General features: G+C 37.0%; 1 protein-coding gene across 10 annotated transcripts in view; it reads left to right on the top strand.

Moving 5' to 3' along the window:
• NLGN1 (neuroligin 1) overlaps positions 1-26127 on the top strand; it is a 484704-nt gene that overhangs the window by 277111 nt on the left and 181466 nt on the right. For 8 of the 10 annotated variants that reach the window (XM_019284715.3, XM_010397366.4, XM_010397365.4 and 5 more), the window contains 2 exons: positions 3922-3981; positions 13583-13735. In XM_019284715.3, coding sequence (XP_019140260.1) covers positions 3922-3981; positions 13583-13735 — 213 coding nt within the window. The remainder of the gene's footprint in view (positions 1-3921; positions 3982-13582; positions 13736-26127) is intronic. The other 2 variants (XM_039557064.1, XM_039557063.1) reach the window with 1 other exon arrangement.

Below are 26127 nucleotides of genomic sequence, written 5' to 3' on the forward strand. Positions count from 1 at the left end.
GATTACTTTGTTGATATTTAATATTTATTACATAAACTTTAGCTAAAATTTAGGCTGGCACAGTAAGGCACCATTATTTGTTTGAAGGTTTTTTGTCTTAAACATAGTCAAATCCTGTTTTCGTAATGGATGCCCATTTTTAAAAGTGAAATGCTCAAAAAGTGAGATTAATTGGGCCTTCATGAAAGGTGAAGAGAAGGTTACAGTAGAACAACAGTGAAAAGTAACTGGGGACAAAAGACTTCTGGCAATCATAATTCTGTAAAATATTCTTTTTTGTTTCATTAGCTCATAGTCCATTATGTCTTAGTATCAATATTCATAAAATTAGTTTCTGTTACCTGAAAAGAATATTAAAAATGATGGAAGAACCCTAAAGAATCATATATTGAATAAACAGTCAAGTGCTAAAGAAATAAACCTAGTTGAGGGATACATTTAATTTACAAAATCATAAACTATCTGTAGAATATTAATTGAAAGCTGCAGAAAATGTCTAAAAATTATACACCTACTAAGTAATTTTAGTTCTGATTTATTTTTACTTAAAAAGGTTATTGCTGCTATATTTTGTAGGTTCTTGCCATAAGATTTTATTCTGTTTATCTGCTTGTGATTTCAGCGTGTTTTCCTGTGTGAGGACTCAAAACATCAATCTTTCTTTATGATCATACAGACACAGCGAGGCTGTTAGTCAGAGTAATCAGTTATCTGGAGAATCAGAAGCAAAAGCCATTTCTTACTGATTTTAGAATGAGAGTTATTGCTGAAAGGGGTGGAATTCTAATCCACAGCTTCTCTTAATACCACTTTCATGACTCCAGAAAGTGTCTTCAGCATCTGTGCGTGAAACAGGCAACACAGATCATAACAGAGCTCTGCTTCCTCTCTGACTACTCCAGGCTGAACCCCTTGATGTTGCCCCTTTAGACAGCCCTGTGCACAATGGGTCTTGAGCTGATGCTTCTTTTAGGGACTGCCCAGCAATTAAAAAATATAAATTAAGCTTCACAGCACCCCTGTATGTTTAGATGAAGTATGAGGAGGTTCATTACTGCTATATCAGGACCAAACTCTTCTTGGTTTCTTAGAGCATTGTACTTCCAGGAAGCAGAAAATCTGTTGAAGATGTATTAAATGCTGTCTGTTATATTTTCAGACTGGAGTGAACTTGTGGGAGAAATAATGTCTCATCTCTTTCTTAGCCACTGTGAGTGGTGCCTGGTGGATGTGCCACGTGTCTTCACAGGGACGGGTCCTCCTGCTTGGGGGATGTGGCGAGCAGAGCCCTTGTATTGTGAAACAGATCTACAGCTATATTAAAAAGTATGTTTAATTTAGGAAACTTAAAAATAGGTCAGCCCCTTTGCAAAAAGGAATTGTCAAGCACTGGAACAGGCTGCCAAGGGAAGTGGTTGAGTCACCATCCCTGGAGGTATTTAGAAGATGTGTGACTGTGGCTCCTGGGGACATGGCTTAGTTGGTCAACTTGGCAGTGCTGGGTTAATGGCTGGACTAGATCTTAACTGTCTTTTCCAACCTAAACAATTCTATGATTTTAAGGAAGACGGTCTAATTTTTTTTTTTTTTTAATGTTTTTCAGAGAACCTCAGAACAGTATAAGCATGGAAATTATCCAGGATGTTTTTAAAGCTAGCCCCAGTCGTGCTTCACCATATTGTAAAATCAGAAATGGTATGAGATCAGACATTTACACTGAGATAGTTGATGCACTTTGTAAATGAAGTTGAGATCTGGAAGCATGACCTACACAAAATACCTCTGAAAGGCCAGCTATTAAAAAAATGTAACATGCATTGTCTTGGTTTCATCTGGAAAATAAATTGCCAATCTCTATAGAAGTTATTTGGAGAAATGTGCATTGTTTGCCTTTCCAGATGCTACTTTGTTTCTTTCTGGTGACTTTTAAATTCTAAAGTAAAAGAAGCCAATAGAATGTGTATGTGTGTGTATAAATATATATATATTCTTGCTTGTGCCTGGATATCCATTCTGAGGTACACAGTTCTTACTATTCTTAAATTCTCTCTTCCTTTTCTCTATGCTGAGAACCCATCATGAAATTATTGTCATTCTTTGCATAGAGTTTTTATTTTTCTAATTTTATTCTTTTAGAAGTAAAGTTATTATGGTATGAAAATGCTGGGCAGAGAGATATTTGAGTGTGTGTGTTTGGATCAGGGCATATTATCCAGATACCAAATATTGCAAAGATTATATCCAGGATGATCCAGGATGTGTAGTAGGAAAAACTTGCATCACCAAGGCTTTCTACTAAACAGACTGATTGTTACAGGTGTGACTATACAAATGCTTGTGTTTTATTTATGGGGTATAATTCTAGCGTTCTGTATTTAGAATGAGTTAAAAACTATACTCCTGACTGATGCAGGAATTAAGGTATTGAGCTTCAGTTTTCAATAATATGGTCCAGTTCCTACATTCACAGTTAAAATCTCATGGTACTTCATGGTTTTTTTCTGTTTCTTAAATCCATGCACCTGGTAAAAACATTTTATGATTTTATTTAAAAAATGCATCACTCAAATACATGGTATTTTGCCTATAAATGACAAGTTTAATGGTGAATGACTAATACCCTGTAAAATAACAGAGAGAGAGAGAGCTTTTTAAATACAAATGTTTTAATACTCCACAATGCTTAGATTTAATGCATGTCTCTTGCCTACATCTACTGCAAATATCAACACATAGTGTTCATCTCTTTTTTTGTTGTTGTTTTTGTCTATTGCTATTTTATGCATGAGGAAGTTCTTGTTTTTACTCTGTGCTTGGCTGGCTTTTTCTCTTTTTTGTTACTTAGCCCTGTGTTCGTACTGATTGCTTTTTCGCATGCAAATTACAGAATGTCATGGAAATGAGAGAGCTCTGAAAAAAAAGGAAAGATAATGCTGAGTTCCAACTGTCTTTTGTTTGTGCGTAAGTGTGTAAAATATATGACATGGAAATATTTTCAGAACGGCCTTTGACTTTCCTTCTGGTGTATATTTTTATTACTCAGTAAAGGAGTGGGAATTTTTCCCACTTGAAAATATGATAAATTTATAAATACTTGTTAATAATGATTAGGTATTGGGCATAAAGGAATTTTGTCTCATCATCCTTTTATGGAGATAAGGATTTATGAACCTGGATGCCTTGCCCAAGCTAAAATTTCAATTCAATGATACCCTGGCCCCACTGAAATCAATGGCAATAGTCATTGTCTTCAATTGGTCTGGGATTTCACTCTTGTTTCTGGCTTACATATGGATTTTCATGTTTCTTTACAAGTATCTCAGCAGGTAGTCAAAGGTTTCAAGGGTATCCACAGTTCTATTTAAAAGAGAATGTGATAAATGTGCCAAAAAACCCAAAAAATCAAACCCGTGCTTATCTTTATCTAAAGCATGAGCTTAAATGGTTGAATATAGAAATGTGAATTAGCATTTCACAGAATATATTGTTTTAACCAACTGTCGAGACTTTTATTAACCACCTTATTGCATCAAATGCAAGGGGTAATTTGGCAGTTCTTGTCTCCATTATTCCTAATAACAGCAACAGGAAAAAACAAATAAATGAAGTGGATAAATACAGTGTATGGTGGGGTATGCTTTTAGTAAACAAGCTTTGATTCTTCATTTAAAAACAATAAGGCACTGGGCACTCTCCGATTCTTGTGCTAGATGTTTCTAATAGCCATACCCCCTAGGGAAGGTTTTGCTGTAATGTTTGAAAAACTTAATGAAAAATGGGTTGTTATAAAGTAAGATTTCCCTCCCTGCAAATGTTTTTCTTGAAACGTCCGTGGGAATTTAATATTCACTGTTTTTTTCCTCAGTCTTGTATATTCTTGAATTGTCTTTTTTCCTCCATTTTCTCCGTTCTTAATCCTAGGTCCCCTTACAAAGAAACAGACAGATGATTTAGGTGATAATGACGGTGCTGAAGATGAAGGTATTTTTTGCCGCCAAACTGATTTGCATGACAAGGATCCCTGAAAATCTTTTTTCTCCCCTCTTTTTTTGACTTCTTGTCTTCTTTTGAAGAGTTTTTTTGTTTTTTTAATTCCCATTTTTGATGTGTTTTGTCTTCTTGCTTGTTGTTATACATATATTTTTTTAATTTTTTAAAAGAAAGAATGTTGTTAAGTTCTACGTTTTGATACAAAACAGTAACAATATTTAAAAAGGAGGGGTTTTGTTTTCTTGAAATGGACTTTTGATATGTTGCATCCCACCTTTTGACTGAATTTTGTCCATACTATTTAAACTAACACTCTTTTAAAGTTTCTCTGTACACCTTTTTGCATGTTTTCTAACCCTATGTATTTCACCAAGTACAAAGATGTTTCTTTTTTTTTTTTCACTGACTGATCTCAGTTTGATAAACATAGAAAATGTTGTGTTTATAAAAGGAAAATACAGAAAATTCTTTAAAAGTGTCTCTTAAGCAACTGAATTTCCCCAAATGCCAACCCTTCTGCATTTACACTGCCATGAAAAAATATAAATAAATTAAAGGCTACGCCACCTCCCTCCAGAAGGGAGGCAGCATTGCCTGGTGAGCTTCTGTGGAGCTAAACTAAAGCTAAAAGAACCTGATCTCCTCTGTTTTCTGCAAGCATACAAAGATGCTGATCTGCTTGAGCTGACCCTTAGAAAGCCATATTACCAAGTAAAATCAAAAGTTTGAAATGTCAAGCATATTATTCTGTTCATAAATTATGTTTGTTGATCATGAAGCTATGCAGATTTGATATTTTTTCAGGGCTAAGAAAATGGTAACAAGGGGCTCTTTTCCTGAGCAGTCTCATCCCTTCAAGTAGATGTGCCTCAGAATTCAGAATCTTAAACACATACTTTGTATGTTTTATGGTCAATGGGTAAAACGAATTACCATATAGGACTGGTAGAGTTGCTGCTTGCTTCTCTGTTAATATTTGGGGTGGCAGGGGGAAGTTGGCCGGATACTAAGATGCAACTTAACTTGTAGACTGAAAAGCTCTTAATTAAGAAGTTTTTCATCACACAGAATGTCAACTATTTAACTTAAACAGAAGCACATAGTCTTTTCAGGAAAGATTAAGGAAGGCAAACACGAGCATTTAACTTCTTACCCAATAATTGAACACAGTTTTTGTCATAATCTTATGTCTGATTTATGATCCTCTACTGGATCTGGATGTTAAGCATACGAATGAAAGCCTACCAGCTGGCCCAAAATTTGCAAGATTTGATGATTTTGATAAATTGAAAATCTCCTTTGAAAGCTCTCATGTAGTGGTTTAACCCAGCAGGCAGCTAAACAGCACAGAGCCAGTCACTCACTCCTCCCCGGCTGGCTGAGGGAGAGAAATGGGGAAAGAAATAAAAAAGTAAAATTATTAATTGAGATTAAGACATTTTAATATGACAGAAATGAAATAATAGCAATAATAGTGATAAAAAAATGAGAATATGCCAAACATGTGGTGCACAGAGCATCTACTCATGCCCCCTGGTCGATGCCCAGCAGTTCCTGAGCAGTGACCCCCGTCCAGCTTCCTCCCAGGTTACATGCTGAGCATGATGCCATAGGGTTTGGAATATCTGGAATATCCCTTTGGCTTGTTGGGCTCAGATGTCCTGGCTCTGTCCCCTCCTAACCTCTTATGCCCCCCCCAGCCTACCTGCTGGTGGAGTGAGGAGCTGCAAAGTCCTTGCCTTTGTGTGAGCATTGCTCAGCAACAACTAAAAAATATCAGTGTGTTATCAACATTATTCTCACCTTAAGTGCAAAAATTAACTCTATCCCAGCTGAAATCAGGGCACAAATTATTCAGAGCTAATTTTGACAATTCAGATCCTCCTAGCTTTATGAAGGCAGGGCATTTTTACATAAGTCCGTGACAGAATATTGCAAGGGACATTCCTGTGAATTGTCAAAGATCTGTGATAGTGAATGAGCCATTGCAAAAGCTACTCTGTCTTGTGTTAACAATATGTTTTAAGAGACCATCTGAAATTTGGGCTATTCATCCAGTGGGCCTTAATACCTCTCCTAAATTGCTGTATAATTGCCAAGACAGATGCTAATGACATTAGGTTTGTTGAATCCTTCTCTGCTTAGACAGACTTAAAAGAGACTCCTCAGTTTGCTGAAATTCAGCAGAGAGTGGTTGCTGTCACAAAATGCTTTAGTAGGTAGGATCAGATGAGAAGAGGGATCTCAGTCTGCTGAGAACAAGTGTCCATGTCAGGAAAAACCTGTCTCCCTCTCTGACAATTGCAGGAGAGAGAAGAAGGACTGTAAGAACACAGCAGTCAAACTAGAGGGGAAGAAGCACATTTACTGCACTAATAAATCTCTGTAATTTATAGGACTGGGATTAATTTTCTCTGGCATACAAGTGACAGTTTTGTTCTCCTTTCCATGCCAATAGGAGAGTGCAGGCAGTAATTAGAGTTTTACTGCTTCCGAGAGGCACAGAGAGACAGGGAAAATTTAAATTTTTATGATCACTAGACACTCAATACTGCTGGGATGTCTGCTGGGTTGATAGAAGCCCTCTCTGCTGAGACCCTGCATTTCCCAGTGGAGGAGCAGGATCAGATGTCCTGCATTTTTGTGAACCTGCTCTTCTGTATTGAAACTCTAGCACTTGTTGCATGTGAAGAACTGGAGTTCACAAACTTAGCTGTATATATTTGGGTATGAGTAGCAGGAAAGAGGCCAAGCAAAGGGTCACCTTAGCTGTCTAGTTTTCTGCTAACCTGTCCATCAAAGCCTTCACTTTTTGTAGTGTGGTAGAGTTTAGGCACTGTAAAATCCTACAAATGTATAGCTGTGGAAAAAATAAAATAAGTGCTAAACTGAATGAATGATGAAATTGGAATATTAGGGAGACTGGGCTATACATGGTGCAAAACAACTGTATCATATAACCATAGAATCCATGATATCTAAATATTGTCCAGTGATTTCTAAAATGCCCAGGACAGTCTCTATATTAAAAATTCAGAGATCTCATGTCTATTGTATTGTATCTTTCTGAAGAAAGATCTTCCATAACAGCTTCTTGTAGCAAATGTCTGGAGAGCATTTTTTGTTGTGCCATTCAAATATCTGAGTTTGATTAGAAGATTTCATTTTAAAACACTTTTCAATAATCCTACTCCCATCAGCTGCTGCATGCCGCTGCCACAGTATTGTGGTCCAAACCTTGCCAGCACAAGCACTGGAATCAGTAATCAAACTTGGATCTATGGTATGTGCTGCAACCAATAGACCAGGCTTAATTAGATCATTTTTCATTTTTGTTTTCAAAAGACCCAAAGGCAGTAGTGCACATTACCAGCTAATGATCTCCAAATTTGCTGTTTAAAAAATGAAGGTGTTTTCAAATTCTATGAGTGTGAAATGTGTGAAAAGTCAGAAACAATATAAATGCCTTTTTTCCCCAGCCTGGATGCATTCTTGTTTCTGTTTAACCCTTTCATGCCTACACTTCTATTGCTTACCTGTTTTCAGTAAGTATTGAACAACTTGAGCAGACACCAAAAACAAGAGTGGCAAAAGCACTTGCAACCACTGAGCACTGGGGCTTTTTCTTTTTATAGCAGTGGTGGATTTGCCTATTTGCTGACCTGCAGGTATGCAATATCCAGTAGAGATGCAAGATTTAGCTTCATATTGCTCAGCAGTTACACAAAGTGCACCTTCCCCAGTCTGGAAACAAGGCTTAGTTTTAAAAAGTAAAATATTTTAATCTTAGTATCCTTAGTCTTAATTTTGGTCAGGTAATAATTTAATTTGGCCATAACAAAAATCAGTGACTCTTATGCATCCTTAGTTCCTATCCACTAAAATCCTAAGCATGACTTAAAATATGGCAACACAAATCATTAACCAGCCAATGTACTCTGGGATCAGAACTGGACTTCTAAGTAGTTAGTGTTGCATGAAATATCCGTGAAGGATTGCTCACAAATGAATTCCCGTCCACTGCTCTATCATACACACCTTGCCTGGCACATCAATCTGCCAATCTTAAATCCTCCTTTAGTCCCCAGTGCCATTTGAGCATCTCTCAGTTTTTAATGTATTCAGCCTCACAGCATCCCTCTGCAATACAGGAATGCTGCTATTCCATTTTTAGAAAGGAAGAATACAGATGCTAAATCTGAGGAATGCAGACACCATGTCTGGTGCTGAGAGTACATGCCTCAGAAATGGGGTCTGCACTGTAGTTGATAGATGCTTCTGCTCTTGCCTCCTCCCTTCCAATTTCTCCTGTGGAAAAGGAGACAGATTAGGAGCAGATGTTGCTGTTTGCTCACAGGCTGTGACTGTGATGATTCTGATAATTTAGTCTGGTGCTCTGTCTTGTGTGGGCTATTGGACTTCATTGACTGAAGGAAGTTCTTGGTCCAGAGCATGTTTTATTTCAAAAAAGCCAAAAATCCACTCAAATTTGAAGTTGCTAATGATGCAGAATTCATCTGCAACTCCCTTCCTATGCTAAACAGACTGTAGCACCATTGGCGCAAAGAAGCACATCACAGAATTGAGGCTCTCCAAACCCCTCTGTCCCTCCATTGGTAATAAAACACCCTGGGTTGCCAAGTTTAGCATTTCATCTGCCTTCAGCTGTCATGGGAAGAAAGAGGGGGAGCAAGGCTCTTTCCATCTGGCACTGGTTGCATGTTTTCGGACTTCGGAGATCAGCAAACAGCAGAACACATTTGTCTACCCTGAAATGCAACCACATGCTCCAGCCTTAATTATAGCCTTTAATGGGTGCCGGCCAGGCTGGGGTAGCACAGATCTGTCCACTTTGGGTGAGCTTGTTGACTGATGCGTGTACCCAAATTCATGATTCCTGCTCCTGCTGTTCACCCATTCATGTTAGTTCCATGATTTTCACTCCAAAGTACAGCTTCCAATCCCACTTGCACATTAAATTGTGCTGATTATATTTTCCCTTTACACACAGACCCTCAGTTCAAATTGTGTCAAATTTTTGTGGTGATGTTATTAATACTTGAAAACATGCATAATAAAATTCTGACAGACCTTGAATTTAAGTACCTCTTTAGGGCTTCATTTTACTTTCAGCACTGCCAAGCATTACAGTGAAGAGTCTGTCAGCTCTTGCATTTCTAACCATCATCCTTTAATAATTTAAAATGACTGCCTACCTGGCTATTGAGGACCTACTCTAATGGGAATCTGCTCCAGATGTTTACCTGTAAAAGCTTTGGCATTTTCCATGCTAGGATATACATTCATATAGCCTTCCATCAGGATCTCAAATAATATTCAGGTAAAAGTAGTTAAGGGTTTGAGAGTGCACAGAATGATCCCCTGGTTTGACAGATAGGAAAACAAACAGAGAGAATTCTATTTGTTTGAAGCCTGATGGATGCAGGCTGTATTTTAAAACAGAAAATATCTGAAACTCCTAACACAAGCTCAATAGTTCCTTAAATAGTCTCAGTACATCTAGTTTTATATCTCATTTTAAAAACGTGCCGATAATGGATGTTTGCATATTAGGAGTAAGTGCACTACTTTATTAAATGGTAGTGCATCTACAAGGCACCTGATGGATTTGAACTGAAAGGTCAAATGATGTTAAAAGGCTTTAAAATGATTAAGAGTAGCAATGATTGGTACCATGCTCTACTTAAATCTTTTCAACAAAAGCTTAAGGAAGAGTTACGCACACACCCACATAACATTCTATGGAGGGCACACACAGATTTTGCACTAACCAGCCTAAAAGTTTTCCACTGTTTTAGTGGAAGTGCTGTTTCATGTTCAAAACCCAAGATTTACTTAACAATCTGCATCAGGCTGCCACAATTTTTTATGCCACATCTAGAAAAGCAATGCTTGTGACATGGGTGCTAAACTAATTATCTTTTTGTGTGAAGTTGTCTTCAGGTAGGCTTTCTTCCTTTCCCATTTTGGTTGTTCCCTGCAAATTATGCTTGTTAAGTTACGTGGCCAATTAACATCAGCTTCCAATGACTGAAGCTATAATTATGTTTTGTTATATATGACAATTGTGACTGATATTCACAGCCAGAGCCAGTTCCCTGTTGTGTGACGTCACAAACCTAGAATAAAAGCCCTATTCCTAAATTGTCTGTAACGCAATTAAGATGAGACATAAAAAGTAGATGCAACAAATGTTAGAAAGGTACAGAGGAGATAATAGAAATAATTACATGAAAGTTAATGTATATGTAATATAAATAGGGTTATTCTCTGCTGTACAGTAAGGTCTACTTAGATGTTTTATGAACTAGCAATTTAAAACCAAACAAATCACAGCACAAGATCAAAAATGATCTTCTGTGTGGCTGAAACCAGAACTGAGTTGAAATTGAGAAGGATTTTTAACAGTGCTATCCTTGCATATGTCTTTGAAAAGATGTGTCCATTTTTAATTAAAGCAACACTTAATAAAAAGCAAAAAAAAAGTGCAGAACACAACTAATTTAAATCAGCCTATAAATCCACACTTGGCAGAAATGCCATATTTATACCTAAAATCTTCAGGTTCAGAATGAACTACAAACACCAATAACTATTAATCTGCATATGAAAGTGTAACTACAGTGTCCTGAGACCCTTCCAGCACATGCACAAAAAGGACTGACATCAGCCTGTAGGAAAAAATGAAAGATGTATCATTTATGGTCAGGTTTTGAAAAGTATCTGAGTACCAAAAATGGCAATTATTTACTTCATTGAGTTGGACACTTAACTTTGATAGTCACTTTTGAAAAGTGCATCTTCCTGCCACTTTTATACCAATACAGATTTTTATCCTCACAGAGTATCACCTTAATTCTTCCTCCAGTTTAGTTTTAAAGGATGAGAGTTTTCATGGAGGAACGTTTTAAGGTAGGAATCAATTCTTGATTACAGTCTGATATTTTTGCTCTCTGCCTTTGGTCTTATAATTTCATAAGCTCCATTGCTAATAACATATGCACTTAAACAACACTCTCCCAGCTGAATATTTGCACCTTTCAAATATTCCTGGCTGTAGGCTGCAACTGATATGAAACCACTGACCAAAATGCAGTGATCTTTCTTCTTCCCATGAAGAGTTCCATAGCTTTTGTATAATCCATAGCCCAAAGTCCCACCAGCCTCAGCTGAATGCTGCATACCCTGACTGATGTCTCCAGCACTAGATTACTGCCCAAGACACACAGAGACATAATTTTTCTTTTGTAGGAGGGATTCCTCTTAAGACTGATGACTTTGGCAAAGTAGCATGAGGAAAATTCATTCTGCACATCATTTGCTTTGACATGGCACAGAGGCAGAGCTGAAAACTGGCCTTCCTTTATCTATATTATCTGTAATCTTTATAAGGATATTAGTAGTAGAAAATAACAGTGTTGTAGAGACAGAAATTACTCAAAGAATAACTTCTTTATATATGAGATTTTATTCATGAATATGTGCTTCCTTTCTCAGATAAAGGACACCCGTTCTTTTCTAAATATCCCAGCATTATTTTCTAGATATACAGGCCAGTGCTACCAACATTTCATTGCTGTTCACGGTTGGTGCTCTGTAATTCTATGTAATTTTAATTAAAGAAGAATTCTGAGACAGTCTCCCCCTGTGTTACCATCAAGCATACAATTAACTGTGTACAATTTCTGCCGGGTACAGTCACACAGTGATTTCAGATCAATAATTTATTATTGCTTCCATATTTGTATCCAAAAAAAAAAAAGGCAGCATAGATTAAAAACAAAGCATCTACTGAAAACAGTACATGAATTTGGAAAGACTTTTTCCTCAGTGTAGATTTTAAACCTGAGAAGGACATAACTCCATCCTATGGACAATGAAGATAAATAATATCTGTAGCTTTACACTCTGAAAGTCGCATGTTGGAAAGCCCTCACTAAAAGCTCAATCAAGGAGAGCAATACAAGCAATTTCATGCACAACCTTTCATCGTCTTTTTGGTCCTCAATAAGTGATTGTTCTAGTACTTCCAATATTGAAGATCCAATTTCTGATCTTGACTGTTCTGGCATTTTCTTCAAATTAGAATCAATATCAAAATAATAGCAGCAGTTGGCTTTCTACAAACAGACACATTTGTGTGGATGTTTTTCAGCGAATCCCAAAAGCAGGGCTCTTACTGTAACTGCCCTCACTACTCCTTGCAGTGCTTCAGAAACAATTCTCACAGAGAGCTTGCTTGAAAGTTTCATAACTAAGATCCTTCCAAATCAAAGGAATAAACAATACATCTGAGGTTTCTTCAAACGCTGAAGGGAGCAATCAGGGAAGTCACTTGAATACTGTTATGATGACAAAAAAAGTGCCTTTGAATCGGAATATTCAGAACAGTTGCTCACTGGGAAATTTTCCTATGCTCTCTTGCTATTGTCTTTCTTGATTTTGAGGGACTATTATGGCATGTTATGATTTGGGTGGTGGAAGAGATGCAGGAACCCAGTAAATGAGATCAAAATGCAATTCAGTCAGATGTTACAGTTTAAATTTACAACTAAGCTGATTTATTTCTCATCCAACAGAAAACCCCCAACTTTTAAAAACAAATCACTAACTGTTTTGAATTGGTACTCAGGAACAATTCTCCTCATGAGGAGCAGCACTGTTCATGTATTCAAAATTTTGTTCTGAGTAGATGCATCCATTTGCAAATAGGACTGTTTGGGGGTGGAGGGATACCTAAATCAAAACTCAAAACAGTGTGACAATATCTAATTTTGTTGTCGGAGAGAATGGCAGATCATCTAACATTTTAAAACTCTTCCCTGCCTTTGATGTCACTTTTGAGAATCTTACAATTTTTTTGAATACAGGGAGGGCATTTATCAGTATTTTTCCAGGCAGTTATTTTTTCAAATATTCAGCCCTTTCCATGATTTAGGAAACTAAGAAGTACCCATGCATCTTAACCTTCAGGCTACCCAAGTTATCAATAGTCTTTATTCAAGGTCTAAGTGTTAAACAACTTTCAAGTACTTTTTGAGAACTCAAATTTCAGACCCATCCAAAGACAGCTGTTTGTACACCGTTTTTACAAATCAGTGGACTGGAAGAAATCAACACTTTTATGTATGAGCAGAAATCTTGTTTATCTTAATATGTTGGATTTCCCTTAGCTAAGTGAACAGAAAGCTGCACTGAGCTTTCAGAAGTGTTCTGCCAAAACGAGTTCACACTTATGTTAGTAGACATTATGTAGAAGACACCCAATTCAGCAGGATCAGAATCAGAGCAATGTCTCACTGCATTTGAGCAAATGTGTTACCATTTTCAATTCCTTCTTGCTTTGCATAGTGTTTCAAAAATAGTTTTAGTTATGAGCAAGCCACAAAGAAACACTTATGCCCACCTGCCCATTTCCTTATGTAAAAGATGTTGCTTGAGAAACACTTCGAGAAAAAAATAACCTCACTAAATTTAAAAAAAAAAAAAAAAAATATATAAAATATTGCATATTGCATGTATCTTCTTTGGTGCTTTCTTGAGATAAAATGTGTCTTAATATTTTTTCCAGACATTCGGGACAGTGGGGGACCTAAGCCTGTGATGGTGTATATTCATGGAGGGTCCTACATGGAAGGCACTGGAAATTTATATGATGGCAGTGTCCTAGCAAGTTATGGGAATGTGATAGTCATCACAGTCAACTATCGCCTTGGGGTACTTGGTAAGAAGCTTTCAGCTTTCCACTAATCCCTGCTATCTGCAATGCAATTCATATTACATGTGAGAATGTACTTTAAAAAAAAAAAAAGGCAGAAGAGCAAACAAGTATTTTTAAATTTTCTTTGTCAAATATAAGGTTTGTATTCTGGGGATGAGATATAAAGACATGGCAGGTATTTTCTGGAAGAGCCTGCTGTCATGCTACATGAAACAGGTATTCCCATTGCTGAGCTGTCCAGACAGAAGAGTTACTCTTCTCTTTTTTTTTTTTTTTTGTTTTATTTCTGTGAATAACACTAATGCTTTAATTCATGGACAGCTAAATGAATTTTTTTAAAATGTTAAGTCATAGAGGGTAGGGTTTTGTATTGGAATGAAAAAGACTAACTTTAGGGTACCATGCTTTTTTCATGCTTTGAAAAAGGATGTTTTGAAAACATCTTTTTACCTGTTTGTTTTGAGCTTCATTGTGGTTTTGAGAAGTGTCATGGGTGTCATTCAAATACCTCTAGTATTTCTTTTCCAGATAATGAATTACAGAATGAAAGAGTAACCTTTGATTGTTTCAAATACATTCAATAGGATGTGCTCGTGCTGTTGGTAGAGGTGTATGGTCTCCCTCTGGGACCTTTTATTTATGGAAAAAAAATTCCTCCCTTATTTGCTCAGTGTAGTCACATGCATGATAAAGTCCACCAGCTCTTGAGACAATGTGATTTTTGGGGGGTTTTTCTGCATTGACTGTAGGGTGGGTGTTTCTGCATATTCTACCAAAATATTGCATGCTAAGACTCCTGAGAGCAGGAGTTGGATCCTGGGATATTATGGAGATCAGTACAGTAACTTCAGAAGACTTATATAGGTATAAGAATAGGTGTAAGAGTGTTCCCTGTAACATCTGAAGGGGTGTGACAGACCAAGTGTCATTCACAGCAGAGAGTTTGTTCTGAAGACCAGTCAACTTTATTTTCAAATATCACCTGCTCTGGTTTACTTTTGGGTTGTCGTTCTTTGTTTGTTGTTGCTCTGTTCTTGGTGTTTTGAATTCAGTTAGCACAGTCCCCAAAAGCCTTGGTTCTGCTTTGCTCATCTGGGTAATTTTCTTCCAACATTTTCATTTTTGTTAAAAATTTGACATACTAATTTCAGGGGGAGGGAATGGATTTTGACTTTAGATTTTGAAACTTATTCTACCACAACTGTTTTACAAGGAATTGAATGACTTCCAGAAAGATCATAACTATTATTGTCTGGGCTTATTTCCTTGGTACTGGAAACTTCAGTCATGATGTACCACTTTAAGTATGGAAGCTCTGGTATTTTGTATGTTTTTCTTCCTCCTGTTTTCCAATTACATGATGACTTCAAGTCCTGGACACATATTAGTACAGCAGTTAATAAATAATCTGTTACCTGTGCCTCTAATCAACATTTCAATTTGACACTAGTGCCTGTCTTTGATGTCTCAAACAACATTTCTCTGTATTATATGCCAGTATAAAAGAAAGTATCTATTATCTGAAAGGGCTGTTTATTTTTGTATATTATTTAGTTTTATTCCTCAGTCATTAGTAATTGCAGTGTTTAAAAGGGCTAGTTGCTTGAAAGATGAAAATTAATACACTTTTGTTGATGATAATGGTTTTTCCACTTCTAAATTAACACTGATCCCTGAGGTAACCCACAGCTAACATCTCACTGAGCTTAGGAGGATTTAATTTTTGTTCATGCTTTTGTGATTCTTTGGGCTTTGTGGTCTTTACTGAGCCTCAAGGGTCAAAGAGCTAATTTTGTTTTAAGTGGGACCTATTACAGTAAAACATCTAAAATTCACAGCAGAATCCAGTGATTGGTATGAATGCTTGATATTACTTTCAAACCAACTAAAATAACCCTGTGTCAGGTTTGCAGGGTTTTCTTAGTAAAACCAATGCTGTTTATGTAGAACTCATACACATCTGTTGTATTTGGTGCAACGCCTATCTGTTGTGCATTAAACAAATAATGATGATGTATCATTAAATAGGTAGTGGAGAAACACAGCAGCAAAAAAAAAAGAAAATCAGAAAAGAAAGTTCGAAAAGTTTAAGTTTTTCCTGCCTTTCTTTCTTTTCTGATCTACAGATACCATCAGGGTAGGACTTTGCACAATTGTAGTAGATATCAGCTTTTAAGTTTGATGTTTTGAAACCCTTGTTCCTCCTTGTTCCAGGAGGATGTTACCCTTTGCAGTCACATTGAGATATGGTTTTATGAAAACGTAGGTGGAAAATTCTCAACTTCCCTTACCTGATCATATCCCACGAGGCGAGAGGTCCAGCTCCACTGACTGGCGTCTGTGGGATGCTTGGATCTCACTTTGCCACCGTGTAAAATGCCTGGCTTTGCAGGCAGAAGGAATATTTAAAGAATTATTTATCATAGGAGAAGATGTAGGGACAAAATAAGGTCTGTCTTCTCCCTTTCATGTGACCTTTATTGGTCTGGTTTCTTGTATCAGTCTTTTGTGGATATATGTCTTTATTTAGGTGATCTCCGTGAATTGTCTGCCATTGTTTCACCAAGATGTTGACTTTTCTTAAATGAATCACCTGATAAATCACTATCATTCAATAAATGTTTAGAGCTGCAATAGCAACATTTTCTTCCAGATCAGTCGTGATGGGACTGGGGATTTTGACATTAGGTTCCTCACAGTACTGCTGTTAAGTACACAGTAGACAGATTTTGATGCAGTTCAGATTATTTTTCTGTTTATTCCGAGTTGAAAGATCCTTTGTTTTATGGACTAATCTGCTCGAGGAGTTGCATTTTGTGGAGATGCAAGATTTACTTCTAAATAAATCATTAGAAAATGCTTAATAGTGAAATCCATTTGGTAAAGAGAAAACAACAACAAAAACTAAAGAAGGACAGAGCAAGTGCATTTAAATTACAAAAAAACCAAAACCAAGCCAAAACCAAAAAAAGCACCAACAAAATAAACCAAACACACAATCCAGAAAAACCCCAAAGCCCTGGTGAGTTCCCTGGGCCAATTTTGTCTTTGAAACAAGTCTGAGAACGAAAGTCTGTTAGAAACTGTCCTTAGATAAAGATGATGGAAAAGAGAACTGTTTGCCCTGGGAAACTGGGGACTACTGAATAAGAAGCCATTTGAAACAGACTATTTATGTCTTCTTTAGATTCTTTTTCAATGCAAGTCTTGTGCAAGCAATTTCACCAAGAAGAAATACTGCAGAAGCAGTCTAATAGCCTTGAAGGACAGTGCAGATATATTTTTATGGCTTCTCTTTGGGAAAGGACAAATATGAAGTTTGGATTTTAAACTCAGCTGATTTGTGATGTCAAATGTTTACTCAAAATATATTCACTTGGTAAAAAGCAGGAGCATTTTATTTAATTTTCATTAAGAAAATGAAAAAGATTTATAAAAGGAGTCTATTCAATGTCCAGAAAAGATCATGATCGACAGATTTGCCAGTGCTGTTTTCTGTGTTCTTTCTTATGAAAGGTTTATTTAGAGAAGGAGATTGCTTTTGGTCACCATTGGCTACTACTGCTTTTGATTTCAGTAGCAGAGAGAAAGGAGAGAGCTGGTTTATGCTAACTGGGAATTTGTTTCTTCATTTTATTAATTTATACTCTTTGCTCTTGATTATCTTTAATACACAGGACTTCAATAAAACTTTAATAGAAAATAACTCGATTTTTATTGAAGGTCACAAACTGAATTGGGAGAAGGAATAATGACTCAGAGGAAACTCTGTGTTGAGCACTGCTTTAAATTTCCAATTTTTACCTCTTGAAGAGGCAGTGGTTGTCCCTACAGAAACAGTAAATTGTTATTCCAAGGGATCTGGGTTAAAAGGTGTTAATAAATAAAAAGAAAAAATGGTCTGTATTTTGTATTTTCTGTTAGGCATTCTGAATAATGTCTGCATTAGGAAGGCAAACATTCTAAACTTTTAGATCAAAATTCATGTTACAATGGAAGCACACCCATGAGTGAGATTGTCTTCTTTATGCCTTCTTTAATTATATGAAATTTTCCCTTTAGAGGGAGGTATAGGAACTATTACTGTCATTAAGTCTTGCATTTACACTGTCACGCTCTAGTTTGAGAATGTTGACTGGGATTACCGAATAGAAAACACTTATCCAGGTGTTCCACCACTTCGAATTTTGGGGGGTTTTTTTGCCAGTTAGTACTTTTAATGTTACAAGTAAAGTCACTGCAGCAGACTGAAAGCTCTGCTAACATTATTCAGTACACTATTTCCCAAATAACTGCGCTGAAATCAATGGGGCTCTTCAGTGCAGGGCATCCCCTTGTGACAGAGCCTGGTTGCCTGTAATTTGAAGTGATGTGACGAGGAACGAGGGTAGTGGAAAGGCATTTGCTCCTCTTGCACAAAACTGCTTCTGAGAAGAGCTGTTCTTAGAAGTTTGTTGTGTTTTGCAGCCCAAAAGTCCCTTCTTCAGCAGTGTGTTGTGTGAGCCAGCTGTGCTGGGCTGCAGCATTCATGCCAAATATAACCCAGATTAGTGACAGAAAACAGAAAAAGTGAAAAATACCATCACAAAAGCCTTTTCTTAACTTTTTTAGTTCCTGTTGGAACTTCATGGGTAATGTAGTGACAGAGGATGAGTCTTATTAGGCCATAAAATGTTTTGTTGCTGTGTGTCTGGGTACATGAGGAAAATACCTCTGGTTCGAACATGCATTTGCTGCTGTGCAGAATGATGCCAACCTGCAACCTCTTATTGGCCAAAGAGGTACATGGAATATAAGGACACAGCCCTGTAGTAAGTGTTGGGCCACCTGTGCCATGCCCAGAATTTCTGCCCTCATCCATCCTGCTCTCAGCAAGGAGCTGCACATTCCCAACAGGCCAAAAAAAACAAAGCACAGCCTTTCCTTTATGATCAAGTTTATGTGCATCAGTGCCGTGGTAATTCCAGAATGCAGCCAGGTGAAACTTTTCACGGGATGAAGAATTATCAGCTGACCATTTGCAGGTCACAGAGATGAGAAAATATTGTAATGAAAGCTGCTTCAGAGCAACATGGAAGTACCTGCCTATTTCTGGAGTCTAATTCCATTGGGATTGACTAGAAGGTACTTTCTTGTTTTGTTTTAATACTTTTCTCTTTTCAAATAGAAGAAAATACCATAATTTTTCCCATTGCTTTCAAATTAGATCTACTTCTTTCACTGTTAATCTGATTTCTCAAACCGATTTACCCTAATTTTGGTAATTATTTACTTTGTATTGTTTCCATAGTTTGGATGGGTTTTTATACTGCCTTGCTCATCTCTCTATTTTGACAGCATGGTAACACTACTGAAAATATTAAAAAGAAGATGTCTGTAAAATATGATTCAAAATAATGTATAAAATTTAGATATAACCCTTTCAAAAATTGCTTCATATCAGATGAAAAAGCTTTGGTCAACTTCATAAAGATATTGTGATGAACTAGTGTTCTGTTTCACTTAAGTATTTTTGCAAATACAACCTATTATGTTCTTATTCTGCAACCTGGAGAGTTGTCTCTCCTGAAAAGAAGCCTTTTCACTTCAGTAAAAGTAAGCATCTCATGGCATAGTGGCCATTCAGTGAAAGTAACAGTGCAATAAGAAGGTTTATGTTAGTTAGATATCAAAGGAGATAAAAAATGTACAAAAGACTCTTTTTCCTACATTGCTTAGACTGTGGGGTTTTCTTTTATAGTTCACAATTTAATATCCAGTAAAAGTGGGAAAATGTTTGATCATTAGCTTTGGTGACAAGCACATCCATTATCTTTTTATGAAACCTTAAAGGTACTGTCAGGAGATGGAATTTTATTCCAGCTTTGCTGCACCTCTAAAGGGTCTCTGATGAGCCTTACTTCTATTATCCATTTCCTAACGTGTTTGAGTAAAAGTGATAGATGAGCAGAAGATTATATATTATTGCCTAATTAAAAGTACATTACATTGAAAGTAAAGACGGAAAATTAATAGCAAAACACATCAAAATGTACAGTCAAAAATCATTCAAAGTTTCTGAAATGGAAGAACATGCAGGGAATGTTAATCTAGAAATACTTTTAGGGACCCCTGGCAGCTTCATAACAGTTTTCCTTTAGATATAAATGAAATTTTAATATTTTAGGATTACGCAGTAGAGAGGGTGTCCAGAAGGCCTGATCTGATCCCACCTTAGCCTGGGGCATCACAGAGTCTTGGTTTGAAGGCCTCCAAATGAATTTGATTCTAGATAAATAGAAGGAGTTAAGATAGAAGGAGTGCTGCAGTTATCTATTCCCCCTGGTGCTGTACTTAACAAGGGCTGATTTACACATAGAATTCTAAAAATGTATTAGACAATTCTTATTTAATACAGCAGGTAACCTCAGGGCAGCCCAGTTTGCAGGAGGCCCAAGCATGGCTCATCTAGATTTGCAGTGTCCTAATTTCATAGGTCCATTAATAGAATTAGCATTCAAATCTCAGACCTGCTGTAATTAATGATATTTTAGTGGTTTGTTTGGTTTTTTTTTTGAGTTGGTGCCAGCCAGAGGGAGGTGGGGTATGCAGAGAAAGGAAGATTGCCACACTTGAGTCTGTACCACCACAATGACAAAATGGGTGTGTGGTAAACAATGGGTTATTGACTAGAGATGTTTCAAGGGTCAACTGCAGAGCACAGCAGGCAAGATATTTATGAAATGGGAACCCTGAATAAACAGTGCACTCTCAAAATGAACCATTTCTTTTCTATTTGTGCTTTTTCTAGCACAGCCAATTGACATTATCCACCTGCTCGGATAGATGCATACACACACCCGCTTCTCTATTTTTTAGGGCACAAAGGCATCATTTTATTTGCCATTGAATAGGTTTCTATCTTGGTACAGGTACCTTTTAAATAACATGTTTATTCTGATGTTTTTCACTAGACTTCTTTTCTGGTAAACAGAAAAATAACAAGTAACACACTTTATTCATTTTGGCACAAGAGCAGTTTGTGTCACTTCTGTCAAGACATATTACTTTTTGGTAGGATAAATTTCCTTCATCAATATTTAATCATATAATAAAAGTATCCCAGTTTTTCTAAATAGCAGATTTATCTTTGAGTGCATAATAAACTTCAGCGTGATAATATTTGCAAAATAGGAAAGAAAAAGCGCTCACTGAGGACAAGTTATAAATACCTTCCTGCCTCAAAAAAAACCCCCAAAATCTTTGACCTTATTGTCCTACGTGATGTTATTTGTAATTTTTATCATCTAGCTATGTGTAGCTACCTTCACTTTGCTGTAAGTAATATCTGACTGAATTATTTTTGCACCATCACTGATCTCCTTTCAAAACCTTTAATCTGCTGTATTTTTAATGTTTCAGCTGTACAATAGTACCTGTATTTTACACTATACACTATCCTAAGCCTTTGGATGTCTTGTGATGGGAGACTTTGTTGGGAGCCACATTTGGCCCCATCCTTAGAAGCAAACAGAATTTAGGCTGCTCTGTCTTTGCCAGAATGCCAAACTTCCCAGGAAAGGATCTGTCTGACTGTAAGCCAAGAGCTGGGGATAAATTGGGATTTTTATGCAATTTGTATCTCACTGCAGATCATTCTCACACAGAAATAATCCTCTGAGTTCCCAACATTCTGTTTTTCAACCCAAGCAGAAAGACATCAAGAAATACTCTGCAGCTCAGCATCTAAGTCAGGTCTGTGCCCAGCCTTGGTGGGTCGGGAACTCTGCATTCCTGAGTTTTATGCAGCTGTAATTCAAGCCCAGAAAAAAAGGTGAATGAAAATTCTTTCAACATTTATGATAGAAGTAGCAGGACAAGTAGATAGAATATTTCTAAATTCCCAGTTCACGGCATTTAATTACATATATTGAAATAGTTTTCTGAAGCTTAAATTAAGCACTTCTGTGTACTGTGGGGCTTTGGAAGCAATAGATATTTTGACAGGGATTTCCATTGCAAATATTGCTCTCATTTTTCACACATTTCAATTGCATAAAATTCCTCATTTTATGGGTTTTTCGTGTGCATATTAGTTTACATATATGGGTAGTAGCTCAAATATTATTCTGATCCTTCCTTGATGTAGTACCCCACGATATTTTTGAGTCAGATGAACAAGATCTGTATTTTAAGGTTGTAAAAGCACTTTTTAATGGTCAAAAAGAGTAATGTGAACAATAGATCTAGAGGAAAAAAACTCTCTTGGCAGCAGTACTGCAAGAGAGAGTCCTAAATTTTTTCTTCTATTTAATGTGTGATCCATGTGTAAATGGCTGCCTCAGCCAACCTAGAAAATGCTACAGTAAAAATGTTGCAATTTGCATTACCTTCTAATGGAGAATATATAGAAGACTGCATTGATTGATACACCGATTTCTTATATCCCAAGATGTACTGGCAAATAAATATTATTTTGGCAAAAACTGCATTTGAATACATTATTACATGAAAAACTGCTACATGAAGGTCTATGAAAGGCCAGAGGAAATTATGTATATTGGTTAATATCCTTTGTTAAGCAAAGTATGAAAACTGCCTTCCAGCAAATATAAATACTAGATACTTATGTATTTGCAAAAGTATTTTGAATATATCTTGTGTTTTACATGTTGCAAGCTAAAAATATTTTTGAGAAAAGAAAGATGACTTACGCACTTTAATTAAGAATTTGAAATCTGTCCTCCATGTTTTAGGGTGGTTATTACTTCAGAAATAAATCTTACTGGCATTTTTCTTTGTTCTGCAGTAATTTTTCACTATTTTTTCAAGATCCTTATGAAATAGAATGAAAGAGAGTTGAGAAGTCTTTGTCTGGGTGACTCTGTACAGATCCAAGAATTCTACTGATTTTAAAAATCATTTTTGCTGTGGTTTTTTTTGTCGGTTCTTGGATGTTTGTTTTTATGAAATCTCCCTTATTCATTATAATTTGTTCATTTTCTCAAGGCTTTCCACCAGGATTTTGGTTGAGGGGTCTTAAATTTCCATAGGTATGCTGACAAATTTCTTTACTATTTATTTTATTATTGAAGAATGAAGTGTTCAGTACAGAAGCACAAAATATTAAAAGAAAGGAGGCAGAGAACCATATAACTCCATATAATTTCAAAAAGATAAGGCAAACATACCCCCAAGCTGTTTTGCTTACTTAGGTTCTAATATCCCATGAGTTTGCTAAGCAGTTATTTGTATCCTATTACTCATTCCAACAGGAAACACACAGGGTACTGAATTTCTTCCCAAAATGTTTGTTTCCATCCCTACTCTTCGGTATAATTTATTGCACATTAATTGATTTGCTTCAATGACTGGAATTTTCCTTTCAGCTCCAGGTAAATGCTGTGTCTCCACTGGAGATGGGTTTGCATTTCATCTGTGAGGCTTTACTGAAGCAGTCACGCAGGGGGGTGTCCTTCACCGAGCCCTGTGTGCTGAGGGGCCAAAGGCCATGAGCTTTCAGCTACCCATGAGCCATATTAATGACCCTGTAAAATGCACTCCTGAGCACCCTGGTGATAGAATCACTCACTTTATTATTACGTGCCTCTTGAAAAACGTTCTCTAAATATTTTCCTTTTGCCATTATACAGTCCTTAACTAGGATGGCTAAATTATGGTGGAGTGAAAGGGAAATGTTCACATTAAAAGGAATATTAACTTTCTTTCTACCGTTTTTTTCTGATCATTTACCTCTCCTATGTGGAAAGACTGGGACAATTGGGTTTGTTCAGCCTAGAAAAGAAAAGGCTTCAGAGTGACCTAATTGTGGCCTCCCAGCACCTGAAGGAGCTACAAAAATGGAGAGAGACTTTTTACAAGGGCCTGGAATGAGAGAACAAGGGGCAATGGCTTCAAACAGAGAGTAGGTTTATATTAGATATCAGAAAAAAATTCTCCCCTGTGAGGGTGGGGAGGCCCTGGCACAGGGTGCCCAGAGGAGCTGTGGTTGCCTCATGCCTGGAAGAGTCCAAGGCCAGACTGGAAAGGGCTTGGAGCAACCTGGGATAGTAGAAGGTGTCCCTGCCCATGGCAGGGGATGGAACTGGGTGATCTTTATGGTTCCTTCCAACCCAAACCATTCTATGGTTCTATTACTTAAAATTTTCTCTTTTGATACTTCATGGGCTTGCCCATCCTGTGTGTTCAAAGCTTAAAGTCCTTTTCATCACTGGGTTTCTCCTGTTGTTGTAACTGATAGCTCATTTGCTTGGAATTTGGTTATCATTAGGTTCTTGAATTACTATTAAAGATAACCTAAAGTGGAAATGTACTCACTATTTCATTTATTTTCTTTCTGATAACAAATCACTTGACAACTACCTTGCTAGCATAGAGCTTTTCTAATGTGGGTTCCCTCCAGCTGAATATGTGCTTTAAAAATGTTATTGATAAATACAAGATATTACCTGCATTTTCCAGCAATCACAAAATTCAACACCTATGGTAGTGCCTGAATTTCATCTTTGCAGTTTTTTCTAAGGTAGATGCTATAGAAGTAATGATCACAATTTCAAATTTAAGGTTCTATTTTTAAATGGATTTAAAACAATGCACACATTTCTTTTCCTCTACCCCTCATAAGCACATCATGTTGCTTTTTTATCCTTTGAAAGTTCTATATAGTTGTTGGCTGGTTTCTTTTTATAAATATTTCATAAGTAGTGTTTTGATCTCTGGTTCAAATTCAGTCATGGCAGCAGATGTTCTTGATAGGTTTCTTTTGCAAGTACCGTGTACAAACAAATTTACAAACAGGAGTATATTCAGTAGGTGTAGTGGAACTGATAATATTGAAAAAGTATTATGAAGAATAAATTCACAGTTTTAAGCTTCTTTTGTTTCCTTGAGACATAAAAAATATGAACAAAAACTATCATTGCTTGGCTATAGTGTATCAGAGATGCAGCTGAGAGTTAGAAAAAAGTCTGGATCATCTTAAAAATGTTGAAAAAAGCCCTTCTCTTGCAAACAATGTTGTCTTGCAACCAGATCCAGTTCCAGGCTATCACAGAGCAGCTCTTCTTGCAAGGTGGTGGCGAGCAGCTGTCATTAGGAACCATCAACTTTGCTAGAACCGGATCTATTTTTACCAGGACTAAGCACAAACAGGAAATATTAGGTGTCTGTATCAACAAGGTTTTGCATCTGTAGAGCAGCCTGGTGCAGTGTCTCTGAAAGAGGTGCAGGTTTAGTTTCTGCTGCCTTGAGCACCAAAGAAAACTGGGTCCATGTGTTTGTTTCTCTCTCTCTTACTCCCATTCTTCTAAGCACCTCTGTGGCTCACTCCTGCAGTCTGCAGTGTTCCAGAATGACTCTGAACGAATTCTGGATATTGCATTCAGAGTATGTGAGTCTTGCTCTGCTTTTATATTGTTCCCTTACAATACTCCAACAAAATAATTTTGAAAAATGAGCCCAAGAGGGTTTATTTCCCATTAACAACTGAATGCTGGCATTTGGTTGATGGAAATAGGTAAGTTCCTTTGTGTGACTGTACAGCTGAGAGCTTTTGTCATGAGATTGTGCTTTTCATTTACACGAGCTCTTATTCCTCTGCTGCTAAAACTTTTTTAGTGCTTTAAAAGCTTTTCCCATCACATTCTCTGTATCTTCTCAGTGTTTCCTCCCAGGAGATCTGTATGATTTAGGTAAAGATAATCGATCTCACTGAAAGAAACAAAATTACTTGTGACGATCAATGTGTGCTAACAGTTACTTGTTGTTAAAGTCATCCTGCAAAGTTGCAGAACACAGAAGAAACATATTCAGAACGTGGTTCTTCTCTCTGCCAAGCGAGCAATATGCAAAAAGCCAAAGAAAATTAAAACAAACTTGTGACGAGTCTGGCTTTCACTAGCTTCAATGTGAGTTTATAGAGAATGAAGAAGATTTAACAAAACAAAATCAGTCTCTTGGTGGCATCTAGCAAAAGGACAAGTGGCAGTGGGCACCAAGTATAGAGGAAAGTCCAGAAATAAAATCCTTGTTTATTCTGAGGGTGGTCAGATGCTGGATCAGGTTGCCCAGAGAGGCTGGGGAGTCTCCAGGGCACAGAGTTATCCAAACCCCACCTGGACACAGGCCTGAGTAACCTGTTGTAGTTGACCCTGGTCCAGCAGGGGAGATGGTGACCTGAAATCTCCAGAGGTCCCAGTTACCTCAAGGCTGTGATTCTGTGATCTTAAGGCAGAGCAGTGGGTCCTGAGTACTGTGAGAGGGCAGATTAATTATTCTCTAGACATCTACCTGTTCTTTTAACTCCTGATTTTCTTTGTAAACCTTCTCTCTGCATAGTCTGGGCTCTCCTAAAAATGAATTAGCCCATTATAGTTGTCTTAGGCAACAAATACGCT

Source organism: Corvus cornix, chromosome 9, assembly GCF_000738735.6.
Source record: "Corvus cornix cornix isolate S_Up_H32 chromosome 9, ASM73873v5, whole genome shotgun sequence".
Lineage (NCBI taxonomy): Eukaryota > Metazoa > Chordata > Aves > Passeriformes > Corvidae > Corvus > Corvus cornix.